This window comes from Salvelinus alpinus, chromosome 4 (assembly GCF_045679555.1).
Source record: "Salvelinus alpinus chromosome 4, SLU_Salpinus.1, whole genome shotgun sequence".
Classification (NCBI taxonomy): Eukaryota; Metazoa; Chordata; class Actinopteri; order Salmoniformes; family Salmonidae; genus Salvelinus; species Salvelinus alpinus.
In genome coordinates, this window is record NC_092089.1 from 16922708 (window position 1) to 16947194 (window position 24487).

At 47.8% G+C, this 24487-nt stretch overlaps 1 protein-coding gene across 10 annotated transcripts in view; it reads right to left on the reverse strand.

Moving 5' to 3' along the window:
* Positions 1 to 487: 487 nt before the first annotated feature.
* LOC139572900 (protein MTSS 1-like) overlaps positions 488 to 24487 on the reverse strand; it is a 146032-nt gene continuing 122032 nt past the window's right edge. For 5 of the 10 annotated variants that reach the window (XM_071395749.1, XM_071395746.1, XM_071395748.1 and 2 more), the window contains 8 exons: positions 24103 to 24210; positions 21231 to 21328; positions 19485 to 19710; positions 10997 to 11098; positions 8284 to 8568; positions 6924 to 7226; positions 6558 to 6723; positions 488 to 2955 (listed from right to left, as the gene is read on the reverse strand). In XM_071395749.1, the coding sequence (XP_071251850.1) occupies positions 2318 to 2955; positions 6558 to 6723; positions 6924 to 7226; positions 8284 to 8568; positions 10997 to 11098; positions 19485 to 19710; positions 21231 to 21328; positions 24103 to 24210 (1926 nt within the window). In that variant the 3' untranslated portion in view covers positions 488 to 2317. The remainder of the gene's footprint in view (positions 2956 to 6557; positions 6724 to 6923; positions 7227 to 8283; positions 8569 to 10996; positions 11099 to 19484; positions 19711 to 21230; positions 21329 to 24102; positions 24211 to 24487) is intronic. The other 5 variants (XM_071395752.1, XM_071395751.1, XM_071395753.1 and 2 more) reach the window with 3 other exon arrangements.

The following is a 24487-nucleotide window of genomic DNA, read 5'->3' on the forward strand; positions in this document are numbered from 1 at the left end:
AGAACTGAGGTGGAGAGGAACGGGGGTGGGAGGACTAGAGTCAACAGAACTGAGGAGGGGAGAAATGGGGGTGGGAGGACTAGAGTCAACAAAACTGAGGAGGGGAGGAATGGGGGTGGGAGGACTAGAGTCAACAGAACTGAGGAGGGGAGGAATGGGGGTGGGAGGACTAGAGTCAACAGAACTGAGGAGGGGAGGAATGAGGGTGGGAGGACTAGAGTCAACAGAACTGAGGAGGGGAGGAATGGGGGTGGGAGGACTAGAGTCAACAGAACTGAGGAGGGGAGAAATGGGGGTGGGAGGACTAGAGTCAACAGAACTGAGGAGGGGAGGAATGGGGGTGGGAGGACTAGAGTCAACAGAACTGAGCTGGGGAGGAATGGGGTGTGAGGACTAGAGTCAACAGAACTGAGGAGGGGAGAAATGGGGGTGGGAGGACTAGAGTCAACAGAACTGAGGAGGGGAGGAATGGGGGCGGGAGGACTAGAGTCAACAGAACTGAGGGGAGGAACGGGGGTGAGAGGACTAGAGTCAACAGAACTGAGGAGGGGAGGAATGGGGGTGGGAGGACTAGAGTCAACAGAACTGAGGTGGGGAGGAATGGGGTGGGAGGACTAGAGTCAACAGAACTGAGGTGGAGAGGAATGGGGGTGGGAGGACTAGCCACAGAACTGAGGTGGAGAGGAATGAGGGTGGGAGGACTAGAGTCAACAGAACTGAGGAGGGGAGGAATGGAGGTGGGAGGACTAGAGTCAACAGAACAGGAGGGGAGGAATGGGGGTGGGAGGACTAGAGTCAACAGAACTGAGGTGGAGAGGAATGGAGGTGGGAGGACTAGAGTCAACAGAACTGAGGTGGAGAGGAACGGGGGTGTGAGGACTAGAGTCAACAGAACTGAGGTGGGGAGGAATGGGGGTGGGAGGACTAGAGTCAACAGAACTGAGGTGGAGGAATGGGGGTGGGAGGACTAGAGTCAACAGAACTGAGGTGGAGAGGAATGGGGGTGGGAGGACTAGATTCAACAGAACTGAGGAGGGGAGGAATGGGGGTGGGAGGACTAGTCAACAGAACTGAGGTGGGGAGGAATGGGGGTGGGAGGACTAGAGTCAACAGAACTGAGGGGGGGAGGAATGGGGGTGGGAGGACTAGAGTCAACAGAACTGAGGAGGGGAGGAATGGGGGTGAGAGGACTAGAGTCAACAGAACTGAGGAGGGGAGGAATGGGGGTGGGAGGACTAGAGTCAACAGAACTGAGGAGGGGAGGAATGGGGGTGGGAGGACTAGAGTCAACAGAACTGAGGAGGGGAGGAATGGGGGTGGGAGGACTAGAGTCAACAGAACTGAGGAGGGGAGGAATGAGGGTGGGAGGACTAGAGTCAACAGAACTGAGGAGGGGAGGAATGGGGTGGGAGGACTAGAGTCAACAGAACTGAGGAGGGGAGGAATGGGGTGGGAGGACTAGAGTCAACAGAACTGAGGAGGGGAGGAATGGGGGTGAGAGGACTAGAGTCAACAGAACAGGGCCCCAGGAAGCAACAAAGAGAAAATACCATGCATAATTATTTACATATTCAGAACTAAAAGATAACATAATTAACACAACTCTGTGCTGCTCCACTGTCTGTCCAACAAGAGACCACCTTCTACACCGTCTGAGAAGACGAGCAGAGCTCTGTCTGTCACCACACACAGCATCACTTGGAATGGACATGAGTTCCGTCCTGTCTGTCACCACACACAGCATCACTTGGAATGGACATGAGCTCTGTCCTGTCTGTCACCACACACAGCATCACTTGGAATGGACATGAGTTCTGTCCTGTCTGTCAGCGAGGCAGCTGGACGGTAAGTAGTATACAGGAGACCCCCCTTAGCGCAGTGGACATGAGTCCTGTTCTGTCCTGTCTGTCAGTGAGGCAGCTGGACGGTAAGTAGTATACAGGAGACCCCCCTTAGCGCAGTGGACATGAGTCCTGTTCTGTCCTGTCTGTCAGTGAGGCAGCCGAACGGTAAGTAGTATACAGGAGACCCCCCTTAACGCAGTGGACATGAGTTCTGTTCTGTCCTGTCTGTCAGTGAGGCAGCTGGACGGTAAGTAGTATACAGGAGACCCCCCTTAACGCAGTGGACATGAGTCCTGTCCTGTCTGTCAGTGAGGCAGCCGGACGGTAAGTAGTATACAGGAGACCCCCCTTAACGCAGTGGACATGAGTTCTGTCCTGTCCTGTCTGTCAGTGAGGCAGGCGGTAGGCTAGCTAGGTACAGCTAGGCAGGATACCCTCCTCTGATGCTGCATGGTGCCATGGTGGCTCTCCTCTTATACGATGCGCGGTGCTGAGCGATCGTTGGTATTGGTCCTCTTCAGCTTGACCCCTCTCTGGATAACCAGCAGCATGTTTCCCCCCTGACCATCCATAACCTCCCCATCCTCCAGGGACCCCCCCTCGCCCTGACACTGGACCCCAGGCTGGTGAGGGGCCAGGGGAGGGTTGGTGGTTGCTTGACCACTCCAGAACGCCAGGGGAAGTACACCCAGCTCCCCCTCCTCTCCCTGGGCTGGAGACTCAGGGCTCTGGGCCTCCTCTGGTTCCTCTGCCCCTACTCCTGGTCCTCCAGGAAGCCGCAGCCCCCCAGGGAATCCTCCCCCAACTAGGCCAGGCACGGTGGGGCACTTGACTGGGATGACGGGGGTCCGGATGGGGATGGGGCCGGTGGTCCCGCGGCGGGCCGAGGGCTTGGTGGAGGGCGTGCGGCGGATGGTGGCGACCCCAGGGGTCATGATGACGGACCCAGCCGTAGAAGGTAGGCCGGCGGTGGACGCTGGTCTCTTGGACTGGAACATCCTACGGTAGGACTGGCTGATGTCACTGTTACGGGGGATGGTGGATGACTTGTCAAACTCCTGCTGGTCAACCTCCTGGTCCCCTCCCATGGAGAAATAGTCATAGTCTGACACTGGAATAAACAGAGAGAGAGAGAGAGAGAGACATGTTAGGACATTTATTATTATTATTTTGTATTTATTTATTATGGATCCCCATTAGTTCCTGTCAAGACCGCAGTTACTTTTCCTGTGGTTTATTATGGATCCCCATTAGTTCCTGTCAAGACCGCAGTTACTTTTCCTGTGGTTTATTATGGATCCCCATTAGTTCCTGTCAAGACAGCAGTTACTTTTCCTGTGGTTTATTATGGATCCCCATTAGTTCCTGTCAAGACAGCAGCTACTCTTCCTGGGGTTTATTATGGATCCCCATTAGTTCCTGTCAAGACAGCAGCTACTCTTCCTGGGGTTTATTATGGATCCCCATTAGTTCCTGTCAAGACAGAAGCTACTCTTCCTGGGGTTTATTATGGATCCCCATTAGTTCCTGTCAAGACAGAAGCTACTCTTCCTGGGGTTTATTATGGATCCCCATTAGTTCCTGTTAAGGCAGCAGCTACTCTTCCTGGGGTTTATTATGGATCCCCATTAGTTCCTGTCAAGACCGCAGTTACTTTTCCTGTGGTTTATTATGGATCCCCATTAGTTCCTGTTAAGGCAGCAGCTACTCTTCCTGGGGTTTATTATGGATCCCCATTAGTTCCTGTCAAGACAGCAGCTACTCTTCCTGGGGTTTATTATGGATCCCCATTAGTTCCTGTCAAGACCGCAGTTACTTTTCCTGTGGTTTATTATGGATCCCCATTAGTTCCTGTCAAGACAGCAGCTACTCTTCCTGGGGTTTATTATGGATCCCCATTAGTTCCTGTCAAGACAGCAGCTACTCTTCCTGGGGTTTATTATGGATCCCCATTAGTTCCTGTCAAGACAGAAGCTACTCTTCCTGGGGTTTATTATGGATCCCCATTAGTTCCTGTCAAGACAGCAGCTACTCTTCCTGGGGTTTATTATGGATCCCCATTAGTTCCTGTCAAGACAGAAGCTACTCTTCCTGGGGTTTATTATGGATCCCCATTGGTTACTGGCTATTCATTGAAATTTACATTGCAAGTTGCAACATTGACTGTGGCTTCGATTTGAAAGAAATAAACAGGCCACTAAATTACATTTACATTGGAATGTAGGCTGTGTATTAATGGCCTCAATACAATAGACTAGAATTGGCTTGATGACCACAGACAATTTCACCCTTAATGGCAGTGACCAACAGTGTGTGAAGCGGTATAGGAAGTGGCATCTCTTTAACAAGGAGCGGCAGGTAGCCTAGTGGTTATAGCGTTGGGCCAGTAACCGAAAGGTTACTAGATTGAATCCCCGAGCTGACAAGGTAAAATTATGTCGCTCTGCCCCTGAACAAGGCAGTTAACCCACTGTAAAAATAACAAAGCAACTGGAACTGTTGGTAGGAACAGTTGGTATTGCCTTGAAAATATAGCCTAGTGTATAAAACGAATGAAAAAAATGTAGGCTATAAACTGTGTCATCCTCAATTATTTTTAATGCATTGTGTCCTCATGTGTGGTTGTTTTGTTTTGAAATTGGCAAATAAATCAAATTGAAATCACAAAAAAATGTAGGTTAAGGTTTATAGACCACAACAAAAACAGCTTGCAGCCTCTGGCTGGCTGTGTTTAGCTGGAAGGTGGCAGACCCAATTTGAAACTTGCCTAGGGCTTATAGCTGTCCTCTGATTGGAGGCTACCCGCCAGAGATGCAAATCACATCTTGAGCAGTAAACTCTGCTCTCCCGCTGGCGGTTGGTATTTATATCCCTGGCCGTAGTGACTGCGGGAAATAGCAAGCGGGGAGGACTTTTTTTGCTATCTGGGACGGAGTTGCATTATTTTCCATAGAACGCATAGAGCCCCTAGTTGATTATCCTTTTAATACCATGGCGACACTTTTAACACATTTGCCGCTAGAAATATGTTCAACATCCACTGAAGTAGCTAGCAAGTTTACTAGATAGCGACAACAGTTGCCGTGGTAACCAAACAAACAGACTTGCTAGTTTAGCTAACCAAACCATCAGTCCTAGCTTGCCATTATGAATATAGAATATCAACAAAAGGCAATATTTTTTTCAATTCGACTTTTGCTTTAAAAGCAGCTTAAACATAGAACATGTAAGAATGAACTATAGCCATGGAATTTTACCGTGCTTTATAGGGAAATAATGCACGCTCTAGAATGCCCTTCAAGCCAATCAGAAACAGGTATTCAACAATGCCATGGTATAAATATCTATATTACATATCTATATTACATCCCATTATTACATATCTATATTACATATCTACATTACATCCCTATATTACATATCTATATTACATATCTACATTACAATTTTATTTAACCTTTATTTAACTAGGCAAGTCAGATAAAGAACAAATTCTTTGCTGATAGGTGTATAAAATCGAGCACACAGTCCATAGACAACCATTGGCAGTAGAATGGCCTTACTGAAGAGCTCAGTGACTTTCAACGTGACACTGTCGTAGGATGCTACCTTTCCAACAATTCAGTTCGTCAAATTTCTGCCCTGATAGAGCTGCCCTGGTCAACTGTAAGTGCTGTTATTGTGAAGTGGAAACGTCTAGGAGCAACAACGGCTCAGTCGCGAAGTGGTAGGCCACATAACCTCACAGAATGGGACACCCCGAGTGCTGAAGCGGGTAAAAATTGTCTATCCTCAGTTGCAACACTCCCTATCGAGTTCCAAACTGCCTCTGGAAGCAACGTCAGCACAATAACTGTTCGTCGGGAGCTTCATGAAATGGGTTTTCATGGCCGAGCAGCCGCACACAAGCCTAAGATCACCATGCGCAATGCCAAGCGTCGGCTGGAGTGGTGTAAAGCTCGCCGCCATTGGACTTTGGAGCAGTGGAAACACGTTCTCTGGCAGTCTGACGGACGAATCTGGGTTTGGCAGATGCCAGGAGAACGCTACCTGCCCAAATGCATAATGCCAACTGTAAAGTTTGGTGGAGGAGGAATAATGTTCTGGGGCTGTTTTTCATGGTTCAGGCTAGGCCCCTTAGTTCCAGTGAAGGGAAATCTTAACACTACAGCAGACAATGACATTCTAGACGATTCTGTGCTTGAAACATTGTGGCAACAGTTTGGGGCAGGCCCTTTCCTGTTTCAGCATGACAATGCCCCCGTGCACAAAGCGAGGTCCATACAGAAATGGCTTGTCGAGATCGGTGTGGAAGAACTTGACTGGCTTGCACAGAGCCCTGACCTCAACCCCATCGAACACCTTTGGAACGCCAGGCCTAATCGCCCAACATCAGTGCCCGACCTCACTAATGCTCTTGTGGCTGAATGGAAGCAAGTCCCCGCAGCAATGTTCCAACATCTAGTGGAAAGCCTTCCCAGAAGAGTGGAGGCTGTTATAGCAGCAAGGGGGGGGGACTCCATATTATGGCCCATGATTTTGGAATGAGATTGTTTGATGAGCAGATGTCCACATACTTTTGGTCATTTAGTGTACCTATATCCTATTTTTACCAGACACTTACCTGACACATTTACACAGAAGGATATGGCGCTACAAGTCATGCATGCCTTTGCATATTTTGTCAGTGTGTGTGTGTGTGTGTGTGTTAACCTTGTGAGGGTATGGTGTCCTCTGAACAGCATGGGGTGGTACTCTGGGTACTGTAGCCACTAGAACAGTGTAGAGAGTCTCTACTGGAACGCTGTGTCTGTGAGTCCAGCTGTAGACCTCTGGACAGGGCCAGGGCCAGCTCCTCATGGGCCTCCATCTCACACACCTGAACACACACACACACACACACACACACACACACACACACACACACACACACACACACACACACACACACACACACACACACACACACACACACACACACACACACACACACACACGTCAAACTAGATATTTCAAGAAAAATATGACTTGCTTCAGACATTTGTATAAAATATAGATTAAATCATGTTTCCAGCTGACCTTGGGTGGTGGAGGTAATGGTTGACTCCTGCCCCCTGGTGCTGGGATGACTCCAGCAGGTAGTGGTAGACGCCTGCCCCCTGGTGCTGGGATGAATCCAGCAGGTAGTGGTAGACTCCTGCCCCCTGGTGCTGGGATGACTCCAGCAGGTAGTGGTAGACTCCTGCCCCCTGGTGCTGGGATGACTCCAGCAGGTAGTGGTAGTGGGGCATAGCTGGTGTCTGCTGGTACAAGATCCTTGTCCTTCCTCCTTCTAAGGGTGTTCACCATGGGCTGGTCATAGGGTCCTGGCTTAGCCCAGTCCTACAGGATACACATACAGAAACATAGCTGAGTTCACCTCCTCTACCCAGTCCTACAGGATACAGAAACATAACTGAGTTCACCTCTACCCAGTCCTAAAGGATACAGAAACATAGCTGAGTTCACCTCTACCCAGTCCTACAGGATACAGAAACATAGCTGAGTTCACCTCCTCTACCCAGTCCTACAGGATACAGAAACATAGCTGAGTTCACCTCCTCTACCCAGTCCTACAGGATACAGAAACATAGCTGAGTTCACCTCCTCTACCCAGTCCTACAGGATACAGAAACATAGCTGAGTTCACCTCCTCTACCCAGTCCTACAGGATACGGAAACATAGCTGAGTTCACCTCTACCCAGTCCTACAGGATACAGAAACATAGCTGAGTTCACCTCCTCTACCCAGTCCTACAGGATACAGAAACATAGCTGAGTTCACCTCCTCTACCCAGTCCTACAGGATACAGAAACATAGCTGAGTTCACCTCCTCTACCCAGTCCTACAGGATACAGAAACATAGCTGAGTTCACCTCCTCTACCCAGTCCTACAGGATACAGAAACATAGCTGAGTTCACCTCTACCCAGTCCTACAGGATACAGAAACATAGCTGAGTTCACCTCCTCTACCCAGTCCTACAGGATACGGAAACATAGCTGAGTTCACCTCTACCCAGTCCTACAGGATACAGAAACATAGCTGAGTTCACCTCCTCTACCCAGTCCTACAGGATACAGAAACATAGCTGAGTTCACCTCCTCCTTGGTATCCCTAGCTGTGTTCTTTAATCATGGGCCTCTGAAGATCCTGTCAGCTGGGGATTCTGAACTATTATCACGATATTCAAATACATCTTCTCCAGGAACACATCTGAAATCTACCAATGAAACGTGTAGAAGACGATGTAGTATATTGTCCTACGGTCATTTTGCAATCTGACTGTAACATAATAATAATGTCAGAATAATTCAGAGGGTCCCTACGTAATGACAGATATTTTAGGAACACAAGGAGTCAGGACATGATGAGGAGGAGAACTGAACCAACAACCAACCTTCCAGCTGGGGACTTTAGAGGTGGGGACCATGTTAGGCCCCAGGGTGCAGTAATGAGGGTAGTCAGGTAGCAGGGCCGAGCACGGCCTGGACCACGACTGGGACGGACAGGAGGAGGAGGTGATGGAGGACGAATGGGAGGAGGGAGGGAAGAGGGGGTAGGAACCCACCAGGCCTGAGCCCCCTCCCATCAGGTAGGACCCCCCCAGACCTGAGCCCCCTCCCATCAGGTATGAAGAGTCTGAATGATGGTGATCCCCGTAGTGGTCATACCCGTTAGACAACTGAGCATGAGCAGGGGAACGGAATGACACAAACAAACAAACAAACAAACAAACAAACATAAAAACACAAAATTTGAGAAATTGGTCAAATGATAAAAACCAACACAATAGGGTCAGGATAATAAAACAAACACAATAGGGTCAGGATAATAAAACAAACACAATAGGGTCAGGATAATAAACCAACACAATAGGGTCAGGATAATAAACCAACACAACAGGGTCAGGATAATAAACCAACACAATAGGGTCAGGATAATAAACCAACACAATAGGGTCAGGATAATAAACCAACACAATGGGGTCAGGATAATAAACCAACACAACAGGGTCAGGATAATAAACCAACACAATAGGGTCAGGATAATAAACCAACACAATAGGGTCAGGATAATAAACCAACACAATGGGGTCAGGATAATAAACCAACACAATGGTGTCAGGATAATAAACCAACACAATGGGGTCAGGATAATAAACCAACACAATAGGGTCAGAATAATAAACCAACACAATGGGGTCAGGATAATAAACCAACACAATGGGGTCAGGATAATAAACCAACACAATAGGGTCAGGATAATAAACCAACACAATGGGGTCAGGATAATAAACCAACACAATGGGGTCAGGATAATAAACCAACACAACAGGGTCAGGATAATAAACCAACACAATGGGGTCAGGATAATAAACCAACACAATGGGGTCAGGATAATAAACCAACACAATAGGGTCAGGATAATAAAACAAACACAATAGGGTCAGAATAATAAACCAACACAATAGGGTCAGGCTAATAGGGTCAGGATAATAAACCAACACAACAGGGTCAGGATAATAAACCAACACAATGGGGTCAGGATAATAAACCAACACAACAGGGCCAGGATAATAAACCAACACAACAGGGTCAGGATAATAAACCAACACAACAGGGTCAGGATAATAAACCAACACAATAGGGTCAGGATAATAAACCAACACAACAGGGTCAGGATAATAAACCAACACAATAGGGTCAGGATAATAAACCAACACAATAGGGTCAGGCTAATAGGGTCAGGATAATAAACCAACACAACAGGGTCAGGATAATAAACCAACACAATGGGGTCAGGATAATAAACCAACACAACAGGGCCAGGATAATAAACCAACACAACAGGGTCAGGATAATAAACCAACACAACAGGGTCAGGATAATAAACCAACACAATAGGGTCAGGATAATAAACCAACACAACAGGGTCAGGATAATAAACCAACACAATGGGGTCAGGATAATAAACCAACACAATAGGGTCAGGATAATAAAACAAACACAATAGGGTCAGAATAATAAACCAACACAATAGGGTCAGGCTAATAGGGTCAGGATAATAAACCAACACAACAGGGTCAGGATAATAAACCAACACAATGGGGTCAGGATAATAAACCAACACAACAGGGCCAGGATAATAAACCAACACAACAGGGTCAGGATAATAAACCAACACAACAGGGTCAGCATAATAAACCAACACAATAGGGTCAGGATAATAAACCAACACAACAGGGTCAGGATAATAAACCAACACAATAGGGTCAGGATAATAAACCAACACAATAGGGTCAGGATAATAGGGTCAGGATAATAAACAAACACAATAGGGTCAGGATAATAAACCAACACAACAGGGTCAGGATAATAAACCAACACAATGGGGTCAGGATAATAAACCAACACAACAGGGTTAGGATAATAAACCAACACAACAGGGTCAGGATAATAAACCAACACAATAGGGTCAGGATTATAAACCAACACAATAGGGTCAGGATAATAGGGTCAGGATAATAAACAAACACAATAGGGTCAGGATAATAAACCAACACAATAGGGTCAGGATAATAAACCAACACAACAGAGTCAGGATAATAAAACAACACAATAGGGTCAGGATAATAAACCAACACAACAGGGTCAGGATAATAAACCAACACAATAGGGTCAGGATAATAAACCAACACAACAGGGTCAGGATAATAAAACAACACAATCAGAAACACAAGATAAAAGTTGATGAATGAAATACAAATAACACAACATTTCGGAAGAACGAATAAACAAAGGAGTAAACTAAGAAAATGAAATTGACAAACCAAGACTCCTGTTCTGAATTCTGAAATGTATGTGAACGACCACGATGACCCATGAGACTAGATACGTAACAGCAGGAATCAGAGACAGGTGAAAGGAAGCTGTGGGTGGATCACGTGGGTGGGGTCGAGGGTTGTGGCGAGGGTGGACACTATGTTTCCTGTGAGGAGACTCTAGACTAAGGGCTACAGCAAGGGGACGAGGGGTAGGGTATCTATCATGGGAGGGCAGGGGGGGGGGGGGGTGCTTCCTCTCAAAGGAGGGATGGAGGGAGTATGTCACCTTGTCAACTGCAGCCAGAGGCCCTCCAGAGGTGGGAGAGCTGCACTCACTGACTGACTGGCAGGTGTCAGAGGCCTCAGACGAGCCAGAGCTGGAGCAAGGCTGGAGGAACAGCAGGTTGGGTGGAGGTAGACAGACGCGGCAGAAGACGAGCACAAGACGGGAGCAGAGAGTTTTGGTGTAAAAAAGAGAGGAGTTTGAGTTCAGTGTAGGGTTAAAAGATGACCGGATATGAACATACACACAGTCACAGACAGTCACAGACAGTCACACACAGTCGCAGACAGTCACAGACAGTCACAGACAGTCACACGCAGTCACAGGCAGTCACAGGCAGTCACATACAGTCACATACAGTCGCAGACAGTCACAGACAGTCACAGACAGTCACAGACAGTCACAGAGGAATAGAACACATAAAGGAGAGGAAGGCGTGTATTGTAGCCATCACATAAAGGAGAGGAAGGCGTGTATTGTAGCCATCACATAAAGGAGAGGAAGGCGTGTATTGTAGCCATCACATAAAGGAGAGGAAGGCGTGTATTGTAGCCATCACATAAAGGAGAGGAAGGCGTGTATTGTAGCCACCACATAAAGGAGAGGAAGGCGTGTATTGTAGCCATCACATAAAGGAGAGGAAGGCGTGTATTGTAGCCACCACATAAAGGAGAGGAAGGCGTGTATTGTAGCCATCACATAAAGGAGAGGAAGGCGTGTATTGTAGCCATCACATAAAGGAGAGGAAGGCGTGTATTGTAGCCATCACATAAAGGAGAGGAAGGCGTGTATTGTAGCCATCACATAAAGGAGAGGAAGGCGTGTATTGTAGCCATCACATAAAGGAGAGGAAGGCGTGTATTGTAGCCATCACATAAAGGAGAGGAAGGCGTGTATTGTAGCCATCACATAAAGGAGAGGAAGGCGTGTATTGTAGCCACCACATAAAGGAGAGGAAGGCGTGTATTGTAGCCATCACATAAAGGAGAGGAAGGCGTGTATTGTAGCCATCACATAAAGGAGAGGAAGGCGTGTATTGTAGCCATCACATAAAGGAGAGGAAGGCGTGTATTGTAGCCATCACATAAAGGAGAGGAAGGCGTGTATTGTAGCCATCACATAAAGGAGAGGAAGGCGTGTATTGTAGCCATCACATAAAGGAGAGGAAGGCGTGTATTGTAGCCATCACATAAAGGAGAGGAAGGCGTGTATTGTAGCCATCACATAAAGGAGAGGAAGGCGTGTATTGTAGCCATCACATAAAGGAGAGGAAGGCGTGTATTGTAGCCACCACATAAAGGAGAGGAAGGCGTGTATTGTAGCCATCACATAAAGGAGAGGAAGGCGTGTATTGTAGCCATCACATAAAGGAGAGGAAGGCGTGTATTGTAGCCATCACATAAAGGAGAGGAAGGCGTGTATTGTAGCCATCACATAAAGGAGAGGAAGGCGTGTATTGTAGCCATCACATAAAGGAGAGGAAGGCGTGTATTGTAGCCATCACATAAAGGAGAGGAAGGCGTGTATTGTAGCCATCACATAAAGGAGAGGAAGGCGTGTATTGTAGCCATCACATAAAGGAGAGGAAGGCGTGTATTGTAGCCATCACATAAAGGAGAGGAAGGCGTGTATTGTAGCCATCACATAAAGGAGAGGAAGGCGTGTATTGTAGCCATCACATAAAGGAGAGGAAGGCGTGTATTGTAGCCACCACATAAAGGAGAGGAAGGCGTGTATTGTAGCCATCACATAAAGGAGAGGAAGGCGTGTATTGTAGCCATCACATAAAGGAGAGGAAGGCGTGTATTGTAGCCATCACATAAAGGAGAGGAAGGCGTGTATTGTAGCCATCACATAAAGGAGAGGAAGGCGTGTATTGTAGCCATCACATAAAGGAGAGGAAGGCGTGTATTGTAGCCATCACATAAAGGAGAGGAATGCGTGTATTGTAGCCATCACATAAAGGAGAGGAAGGCGTGTATTGTAGCCATCACATAAAGGAGAGGAAGGCGTGTAATGTAGCCACCACATAAAGGAGAGGAAGGCGTGTATTGTAGCCATCACATAAAGGAGAGGAAGGCGTGTATTGTAGCCATCACATAAAGGAGAGGAAGGCGTGTATTGTAGCCATCACATAAAGGAGAGGAAGGCGTGTATTGTAGCCATCACATAAAGGAGAGGAAGGCGTGTATTGTAGCCATCACATAAAGGAGAGGAAGGCGTGTATTGTAGCCATCACATAAAGGAGAGGAAGGCGTGTATTGTAGCCACCACATAAAGGAGAGGAAGGCGTGTATTGTAGCCACCACATAAAGGAGAGGAAGGCGTGTATTGTAGCCACCACATAAAGGAGAGGAAGGCGTGTATTGTAGCCATCACATAAAGGAGAGGAAGGCGTGTATTGTAGCCATCACATAAAGGAGAGGAAGGCGTGTATTGTAGCCACCACATAAAGGAGAGGAAGGCGTGTATTGTAGCCACCACATAAAGGAGAGGAAGGCGTGTATTGTAGCCATCACATAAAGGAGAGGAAGGCGTGTATTGTAGCCACCACATAAAGGAGAGGAAGGCGTGTATTGTAGCCATCACATAAAGGAGAGGAAGGCGTGTATTGTAGCCATCACATAAAGGAGAGGAAGGCGTGTATTGTAGCCACCACATAAAGGAGAGGAAGGCGTGTATTGTAGCCACCACATAAAGGAGAGGAAGGCGTGTATTGTAGCCACCACATAAAGGAGAGGAAGGCGTGTATTGTAGCCATCACATAAAGGAGAGGAAGGCGTGTATTGTAGCCATCACATAAAGGAGAGGAAGGCGTGTAATGTAGCCACCACATAAAGGAGAGGAAGGCGTGTATTGTAGCCACCACATAAAGGAGAGGAAGGCGTGTATTGTAGCCACCACATAAAGGAGAGGAAGGCGTGTATTGTAGCCACCACATAAAGGAGAGGAAGGCGTGTATTGTAGCCACCACATAAAGGAGAGGAAGGCGTGTATTGTAGCCACCACATAAAGGAGAGGAAGGCGTGTATTGTAGCCACCACATAAAGGAGAGGAAGGCGTGTATTGTAGCCATCACATAAAGGAGAGGAAGGCGTGTATTGTAGCCACCACATAAAGGAGAGGAAGGCGTGTATTGTAGCCACCACATAAAGGAGAGGAAGGCGTGTATTGTAGCCACCACATAAAGGAGAGGAAGGCGTGTATTGTAGCCACCACATAAAGGAGAGGAAGGCGTGTATTGTAGCCACCACATAAAGGAGAGGAAGGCGTGTATTGTAGCCACCACATAAAGGAGAGGAAGGCGTGTATTGTAGCCATCACATAAAGGAGAGGAAGGCGTGTATTGTAGCCATCACATAAAGGAGAGGAAGGCGTGTATTGTAGCCACCACATAAAGGAGAGGAAGGCGTGTATTGTAGCCACCACATAAAGGAGAGGAAGGCGTGTATTGTAGCCATCACATAAAGGAGAGGAAGGCGTGTATTGTAGCCACCACATAAAGGAGAGGAAGGCGTGTATTGTAGCCATCACATAAAGGAGAGGAAGGCGTGTATTGTAGCCATCACATAAAGGAGAGGAAGGCGTGTATTGTAGCCACCACATAAAGGAGAGGAAGGCGTGTATTGTAGCCACCACATAAAGGAGAGGAAGGCGTGTATTGTAGCCACCACATAAAGGAGAGGAAGGCGTGTATTGTAGCCATCACATAAAGGAGAGGAAGGCGTGTATTGTAGCCATCACATAAAGGAGAGGAAGGCGTGTAATGTAGCCACCACATAAAGGAGAGGAAGGCGTGTATTGTAGCCACCACATAAAGGAGAGGAAGGCGTGTATTGTAGCCACCACATAAAGGAGAGGAAGGCGTGTATTGTAGCCACCACATAAAGGAGAGGAAGGCGTGTATTGTAGCCACCACATAAAGGAGAGGAAGGCGTGTATTGTAGCCACCACATAAAGGAGAGGAAGGCGTGTATTGTAGCCACCACATAAAGGAGAGGAAGGCGTGTATTGTAGCCATCACATAAAGGAGAGGAAGGCGTGTATTGTAGCCACCACATAAAGGAGAGGAAGGCGTGTATTGTAGCCACCACATAAAGGAGAGGAAGGCGTGTATTGTAGCCACCACATAAAGGAGAGGAAGGCGTGTATTGTAGCCACCACATAAAGGAGAGGAAGGCGTGTATTGTAGCCACCACATAAAGGAGAGGAAGGCGTGTATTGTAGCCATCACATAAAGGAGAGGAAGGCGTGTATTGTAGCCACCACATAAAGGAGAGGAAGGCGTGTATTGTAGCCACCACATAAAGGAGAGGAAGGCGTGTATTGTAGCCATCACATAAAGGAGAGGAAGGCGTGTATTGTAGCCACCACATAAAGGAGAGGAAGGCGTGTATTGTAGCCACCACATAAAGGAGAGGAAGGCGTGTATTGTAGCCACCACATAAAGGAGAGGAAGGCGTGTATTGTAGCCACCACATAAAGGAGAGGAAGGCGTGTATTGTAGCCATCACATAAAGGAGAGGAAGGCGTGTATTGTAGCCACCACATAAAGGAGAGGAAGGCGTGTATTGTAGCCATCACATAAAGGAGAGGAAGGCGTGTATTGTAGCCACCACATAAAGGAGAGGAAGGCGTGTATTGTAGCCACCACATAAAGGAGAGGAAGGCGTGTATTGTAGCCACCACATAAAGGAGAGGAAGGCGTGTATTGTAGCCACCACATAAAGGAGAGGAAGGCGTGTATTGTAGCCACCACATAAAGGAGAGGAAGGCGTGTATTGTAGCCACCACATAAAGGAGAGGAAGGCGTGTATTGTAGCCATCACATAAAGGAGAGGAAGGCGTGTATTGTAGCCACCACATAAAGGAGAGGAAGGCGTGTATTGTAGCCACCACATAAAGGAGAGGAAGGCGTGTATTGTAGCCATCACATAAAGGAGAGGAAGGCGTGTATTGTAGCCATCACATAAAGGAGAGGAAGGCGTGTATTGTAGCCACCACATAAAGGAGAGGAAGGCGTGTATTGTAGCCACCACATAAAGGAGAGGAAGGCGTGTATTGTAGCCACCACATAAAGGAGAGGAAGGCGTGTATTGTAGCCACCACATAAAGGAGAGGAAGGCGTGTATTGTAGCCACCACAAAGAGAGAACAGCAGGAAGACGTTAGAAGGCATCAATCAGTCAGTGAGCTGCAGCAGCACGTTTAAAAACAATAGTTCAAAGGCTGCCAGCAGGGAAGTTAGAGATTCAGGGTGAAAATACTTGAAGTGAAACAAAGCAGAGAGGTGAGTCAGAAGATAGAATCATTTAGCATGAACTGTCCTTGTGGACAGCAGAGGGAGAAGCAGATAGACAGTCTGCTACTAAGCATCATGGGTAAAGAGTTTGAAGCCAGCCACAGAAAGTCCAGTATTCTCCTGGTGGTTTTCTATGGAGTTGTGGTGCGGTAGCATTAGTGGTCGTCACTCTGAGACCTTATTCAGTACAGTGACCTAACAGAGGAGGGAGGAACTCTACTCTAGACTGACAGTGACCTAACAGAGGAAGGGGGAACTCTACTCTAGACTGGCAGTGACCTAACAGAGGAGGGAGGAACTCTACTCTAGACTGACAGTGACCTAACAGAGGAGGGAGGAACTCTACTCTAGACTGACAGTGACCTAACAGAGGAAGGAGGAACTCTACTCTAGACTGGCAGTGACCTAACAGAGGAAGGAGGAACTCTACTCTAGACTGACAGTGACCTAACAGAGGAAGGAGGAACTCTACTCTAGACTGGCAGTGACCTAACAGAGGAAGGAGGAACTCTACTCTAGACTGACAGTTGGCCTTGTAATGAACCTCAACTATAACTGAGTCCCAAGCCCATCCCTCTATTCAAGGTTGTCCTTGAGTGGGTGATGAGCTAAATTGAGGGGTTAAGGGTTAATTTTTTATTTTATTTAACCTTTATTTAACTAGATAAGTCAGTTAAGAACAAGTTCTTATTTACAATGAGGGGGTTAACTGCCTTGTTCAGGGGCAGAACGACAGATTTTTACCTTGTCAGGTCGGGGATTCGATCTAGCAACCTTTCGGTTACTGGCCCAACGCTCTAACCACTAGGCTACCTGCCGCCCCTCCACTCTAACCACTAGGCTACCTGCCGCCCCTCCACTCTAACCACTAGGCTACCTGCCGCCCCTCCACTCTAACCACTAGTCTACCTGCCGCCCCTTGGACTGAGCCAGGATGGTTTGGGATCAGGGTTATGGCTCTCTATGACCCCATGATGACCAATAGACTCCAGGGGTGAACACCAAGGCCTGCTCATGTGGTCAACCTTGTCTGACCCTGTCGTCTTCTGGACCAACCTCTCCCCTGACCATAATATCAGGAGGTTTAATGACTACTATCTGACCCTGTAGTCTTCTGGACCAACCTCTCCCCTGACCATAATATCAGGAGGTTTAATGACTACTATCTGACCCTGTAGTCTTCTGGACCAACCTCTCCCCTGACCATAATATCAGGAGGTTTAATGACTACTATCTGACCCTGTAGTCTTCTGGACCAACCTCTCCCCTGACCATAATATCAGGAGGTTTAATGACTACTATCTGACCCTGTCGTCTTCTGGACCAACCTCTCCCCTGACCATAATATCAGGAGGTTTAATGACTACTATCTGACCCTGTAGTCTTCTGGACCAACCTCTCCCCTGACCATAATATCAGGAGGTTTAATGACTACTATCTGACCCTGTAGTCTTCTGGACCAACCTCTCCCCTGACCATAATATCAGGAGGTTTAATGACTACTATCTGACCCTGTCGTCTTCTGGACCAACCTCTCCCCTGACCATAATATCAGGAGGTTTAATGACTACTATCTGACCCTGTCGTCTTCTGGACCAACCTCTCCCCTGACCATAATATCAGGAGGTTTAATGACTACTATCTGACCCTGTAGTCTTCTGGACCAACCTCTCCACTGACCATAATATCAGGAGGTTTAATGACTACTATACCAGCAGTATAATATCCTCAATCATCTAGAACGCGTATCCACACCCAGACAGATGAGTTTTCAAGAAGTAAGAGAAGAGTTTGATCAAGGCTTATGTACTGTTACCAAAGAGGAAGTCAGAGAGGAAGTCAGAGAGGATGTCAGAGCAGAGCTCAGAGAGGAAGTCAGAGAGGAAGTCAGAGAGGAGCTCAGAGAGGAAGTCAGAGAGGAAGTCAGAGCGGAGCTCAGAGAGGAAGTCAGAGAGGAAGTCAGAGAGGAGCTCAGAGAGGAAGTCAGAGAGGAAGTCAGAGAGGAAGTCAGAGAGGAGCTCAGAGAGGAAGTCAGAGAGGAAGTCAGAGAGGAAGTCAGAGAAGAAGTCAGAGCGGAGCTCAGAGAGGAAGTCAGAGAGGAAGTCAGAGAGGAAGTCAGAGAGGCTTGGATGGAAACTGTATCTGTAGCTGACTGAGTAAATAGAAGTGGATGTGTGTTCATTGTGTGTTCAGCTGATCAGACGGATGAATCATCTGTCTACCCAGGACTCTGATAGTTCAGCTGAGGTACTGACAGGTCTGGTCTGTAGAACAGCCAGCCCAGTTACTGACCTCCCCCAGGACTCTGGTAGTTCAGCTGAGGTACTGACAGGACTGGTCTGTAGAACAGCTAGCCCAGTTACTGACCTCCCCCAGGACTCTGGTAGTTCAGCTGAGGTACTGACAGGACTGGTCTGTAGAACAGCCAGCCCAGTTACTGACCTCCCCCAGGACTCTGGTAGTTCAGCTGAGGTACTGACAGGACTGGTCTGTAGAACAGCTAGCCCAGTTACTGACCTCCCCCAGGACTCTGGTAGTTCAGCTGAGGTACTGCCAGGACTGGTCTGTAGAACAGCCAGCCCAGTTACTGACCTCCCCCAGGACTCTGGTAGTTCAGCTGAGGTACTGACAGGACTGGTCTGTAGAACAGCCAGCCCAGTTACTGACCTCCCCCCAGGACTCTGGTAGTTCAGCTGAGGTACTGACAGGACTGGTCTGTAGAACAGCCAGCCCAGTTACTGACCTCCCCCAGGACTCTGGTAGTTCAGCTGAGGTACTGACAGGACTGGTCTGTAGAACAGCCAGCCCAGTTACTGACCTCCCCCCAGGACTCTGGTAGTTCAGCTGAGGTACTGACAGGACTGGTCTGTAGAACAGCCAGCCCAGTTACTGACCTCCCCCAAGCCCCTCTCCTCAGGAGCAGGGTATCCTAGCAACCTGGGATGGCTACTATCTCTCACATATGATGTATAAGGAGGTCAAAGGTCACTTGAGGACCCATCGATCATAATATATTTATTGTTGACGTATCCAGTTAGCCTGGGACAGGACACTGCCTTAAACTAAACTGTCCATTCACTTCCAGAAGGTATGGAGGTTTAATCTCAGGGTATAGAGTCCAGTGTACAGATAGTAGGGTCTTACCACTTGGTAGTGTAGTCTAGTGTACTGTAGTGTAGTGCAGTCTTACCTGCGGTAGTGTCTCCTGGGGCATGGGTGATGGTGACTTGGAGGTGTCTGGGTGGGAGATGAATCCTGAGTCGTGGGAGGACATGGAGGACAGTCGTGCCGCGGCCTGCTGGGGCAGGGTGGAGCTACGGTAGCCGTAGTGGGAGGAGCAGGAGGAGGAGGAGGGGGAGTGAGAGTGGGATGTGCCGCTGGAGCGAGAGTCACTACTGTTTACGCTGTTCAGACTGCTGTTAGGGTGAGACAGGTGGAGAGACAGACAGACAGGTGGAGAGACAGACAGACAGGTGGAGAGACAGACAGACAGGTGGAGAGACAGACAGACAGGTGGAGAGACAGACAGACAGGTGGAGAGACAGACAGACAGGTGGAGAGACAGACAGGCAGGTGGAGAGACAGACAGACGAGTGGACAGACAGACAGACACAGACAGACAGACAGACAGGCAGAGAGACAGACAGACAGGTGGAGAGAGAGACAGGTAGAGAGACAGACAGACATGTGGAGAGACAGACAAACGAGTGAGAGACAGACAGACAGACAGACAGACAGACAGACAGACAGGTGGAGAGACAGACGGGTGGAGAGAGAGACAGATGGAGAGACAGACAGGGGAACAGGCAGGAGGGTGAGAGACAGACACAGGGAGACAGACAGACAGGTGGAGAGACAGACAGGTGGAGAGACAGACAGGTGGAGAGACAGACAGGTGGAGAGACAGACAGACGAGTGGAGAGACAGACAGACAGACAGACAGACAGACAGACAGACAGACAGACATGTGGAGAGACAGACGGGTGGAGAGAGAGACAGACAGGTGGAGAGACAGACACAGGGAGACAGACAGACAGTGAATGGGTTAACACTCCAAACCAATGCAGCAGGCAGTGACCGTGAACAAACCAGTCAAATTAAAACAACCAGGCATGAAATCATAATAAACGTTACCACAATATACACATATCAACGTCTATCATGCTCAGTGCAACTACAAGCAAGTTGGACTGTGGTCGCGATACAGACATGTGCCTTTATGGTTGGGTCCATTGACCGACCATCAACAGTGACATTTTAACGAGGATCTGTGGATTCTTCAACTTGAATTAAATCATGTAAACAAACTGAAACGCATCACAAGATGAAAACAAGGCATCACAGCACAGTGTTTTACAAACCAAACCAGCGTGACGACAACAACACCCATGTATGGGAGGACACGAGGTGGAGGCGGTATTATGAGTCATATTCTATTGAAACAGCTGGAAGGATCGTGTGAAATTACAATGACATTTAATATTGAAATCTATACATTCATAACACACGCAATGATATATTTACAAGTCTGGGTGAAATTAATTAACTATTTTCAATTCCCCCAGAAAACAAGTAGGTGAAAAGATTGGGCATCCCAACAGGCTGCAGTTCCTCTACCCACCACTGGGGGGCAGGGCCTGTCTTCATCAGGCCGTCTAAGAGTAGGATCAGGTCCCCACTGTCTATATAATCTCATTCAATATGTAAAATGTAGGCAAAACTGATCCTAGATCAGATCTCTGTGTGAATATGGGTCTAGGGTTGTTTTTCAGTTCAGTTAAAGGTGAAACATTCAGGATGTGATCTGGTTCTGGTCCAAGACACCACTACATACTGGGACTACTAGAGATAACCCATTTCCATCTGAAGGTTCTGAACAGGCCCACCAGCGTAGATAAAGGTGACAAGCTGGCGGTTCTGGTCCCAGGACACCTACCTGCACATACTGGACTTCCTGGACCTCGTGGTGCTGGGGGAGGAGGGAGGAGTCTGATAGGACCAGTTATAGTCAGAGCCCTTCAGATCCAGAATCACCTGACAGGACAGAACCACAATGACAGATCAGTGTCTCAGGAGGAAACACATGGGACAGATATGAAATGGAACCCTATAGTCTCAGGAGGAAACACATGGGACAGATATGAAATGGAACCCTGTAGTCTCAGGAGGAAACACATGGGACAGATATGAAATGGAACCCTATAGTCTGAGGAGGAAACACATGGGACAGATATGAAATGGAACCCTGTAGTCTCAGGAGGAAACACATGGGACAGATATGAAATGTAACCCTATAGTCTCAGGAGGAAACACATGGGACAGATATGAAATGGAACCCTGTAGTCTCAGGAGGAAACACATGGGACAGATATGAAATGGAACCCTATAGTCTCAGGAGGAAACACATGGGACAGATATGAAATGGAACCCTATAGTCTCAGGAGGAAACACATGGGACAGATATGAAATGGAACCCTGTAGTCTCAGGAGGAAACACATGGGACAGATATGAAATGGAACCCTATAGTCTCAGGAGGAAACACATGGGACAGATATGAAATGGAACCCTGTAGTCTCAGGAGGAAACACATGGGACAGATATGAAATGGAACCCTATAGTCTCAGGAGGAAACACATGGGACAGATATGAAATGGAACCCTATAGTCTCAGGAGGAAACACATGGGACAGATATGAAATGGAACCCTATAGTCTGAGGAGGAAACACATGGGACAGATATGAAATGGAACCCTGTAGTCTCAGGAGGAAACACATGGGACAGATATGAAATGGAACCCTATAGTCTGAGGAGGAAACACATGGGACAGATATGAAATGGAACCCTACAGTCTCAGGAGGAAACACATGGGACAGATATGAAATGGAACCCTATAGTCTGAGGAGGAAACACATGGGACAGATATGAAATGGAACCCTATAGTCTCAGGAGGAAACACATGGGACAGATATGAAATGGAACCCTATAGTCTGAGGAGGAAACACATGGGACAGATATGAAATGGAACCCTATAGTCTCAGGAGGAAACACATGGGACAGATATGAAATGGAACCCTATAGTCTCAGGAGGAAACACATGGGACAGATATGAAATGGAACCCTACAGTCTCAGGAGGAAACACATGGGACAGATATGAAATGGAACCCTATAGTCTCAGGAGGAAACACATGGGACAGATATGAAATGGAACCCTGTAGTCTCAGGAGGAAACACATGGGACAGATATGAAATGGAACCCTATAGTCTGAGGAGGAAACACATGGGACAGATATGAAATGGAACCCTATAGTCTGAGGTGGAAACACATGGGACAGATATGAAATGGAACCCTGTAGTCTCAGGAGGAAACACATGGGACAGATATGAAATGGAACCCTATAGTCTCAGGAGGAAACACATGGGACAGATATGAAATGGAACCCTGTAGTCTCAGGAGGAAACACATGGGACAGATATGAAATGGAACCCTGTAGTCTCAGGAGGAAACACATGGGACAGATATGAAATGGAACCCTGTAGTCTGAGGAGGAAACACATGGGACAGATATGAAATGGAACCCTACAGTCTCAGGAGGAAACACATGGGACAGATATGAAATGGAACCCTATAGTCTCAGGAGGAAACACATGGGACAGATATGAAATGGAACCCTGTAGTCTGAGGAGGAAACACATGGGACAGATATGAAATGGAACCCTGTAGTCTCAGGAGGAAACACATGGGACAGATATGAAATGGAACCCTATAGTCTGAGGAGGAAACACATGGGACAGATATGAAATGGAACCCTATAGTCTGAGGTGGAAACACATGGGACAGATATGAAATGGAACCCTATAGTCTCAGGAGGAAACACATGGGACAGATATGAAATGGAACCCTGTAGTCTCAGGAGGAAACACATGGGACAGATATGAAATGGAACCCTATAGTCTCAGGAGGAAACACATGGGACAGATATGAAATGGAACCCTATAGTCTGAGGAGGAAACACATGGGACAGATATGAAATGGAACCCTATAGGCTGAGGTGGAAACACATGGGACAGATATGAAATGGAACCCTATAGTCTCAGGAGGAAACACATGGGACAGATATGAAATGGAACCCTATAGTCTCAGGAGGAAACACATGGGACAGATATGAAATGGAACCCTGTAGTCTCAGGAGGAAACACATGGGACAGATGTGAAATGGAACCCTGTAGTCTCAGGAGGAAACACATGGGACAGATATGAGTCAGGGTCAGGGATACGGTCAGGGTCAGGGATACGGTCAGGGTCAGGGTTAGGGATACGGTCAGGGTCAGGGATACGGTCAGGGTCAGGGTCAGGGATACGGTCAGGGTCAGGGTCAGGGTCAGGGTCAGGGATAGGGTCAGGGTCAGGGGGTCAGGGTCAGGGATACGGTCAGGGTCAGGGATACGGTCAGGGTCAGGGATACGGTCAGGGTCAGGGTCACGGTCAGGGTCAGGGTCAGGGTCAGGGATACGGTCAGGGTCAGGGTCAGGGATACGGTCAGGGTCAGGGATACGGTCAGGGTCAGGGATACGGTCAGGGTCAGGGTTAGGGATACGGTCAGGGTCAGGGATACGGTCAGGGTCAGGGTTAGGGATACGGTCAGGGTCAGGGATACGGTCAGGGTCAGGGTCAGGGATACGGTCAGGGTCAGGGATACAGTCAGGGTCAGGGATACGGTCAGGGATACGGTCAAGGTCAGGGTCAGGGATACGGTCAGGGTCAGGGGTCAGGGATACGGTCAGGGTCAGGGTCAGGGGTCAGGGTACCTGTTCGCTGGCGGGGGGCAGCTTGTGAGGGTCCATGGTCAGCATCTTGAGGTCGTCAGATATGGTCTGGAGGTGGGTGACCTCTCCTAGCATGGAGATCTCCTCATCCTGGAAGGATCACAATGTGTTTATTGATCCTGTATTTATCCAGGTGATGTCATTGATCATGTCCTCATCCTGCTCATACTGATCACATCAACAACAACATCTTAAACTGGAACGTCAGCAATGTGCTTCTTATGGAGCATTTCCTCTGGGTGTTAATGAGGAACATTTCCTCTGGGTGTTAATGAGGAGCATTTCCTCTGGGTGTTAATGAGGAACATTTCCTCTGGGTGTTAATGAGGAACAGTTCCTCTGGGTGTTAATGAGGAACAGTTCCTCT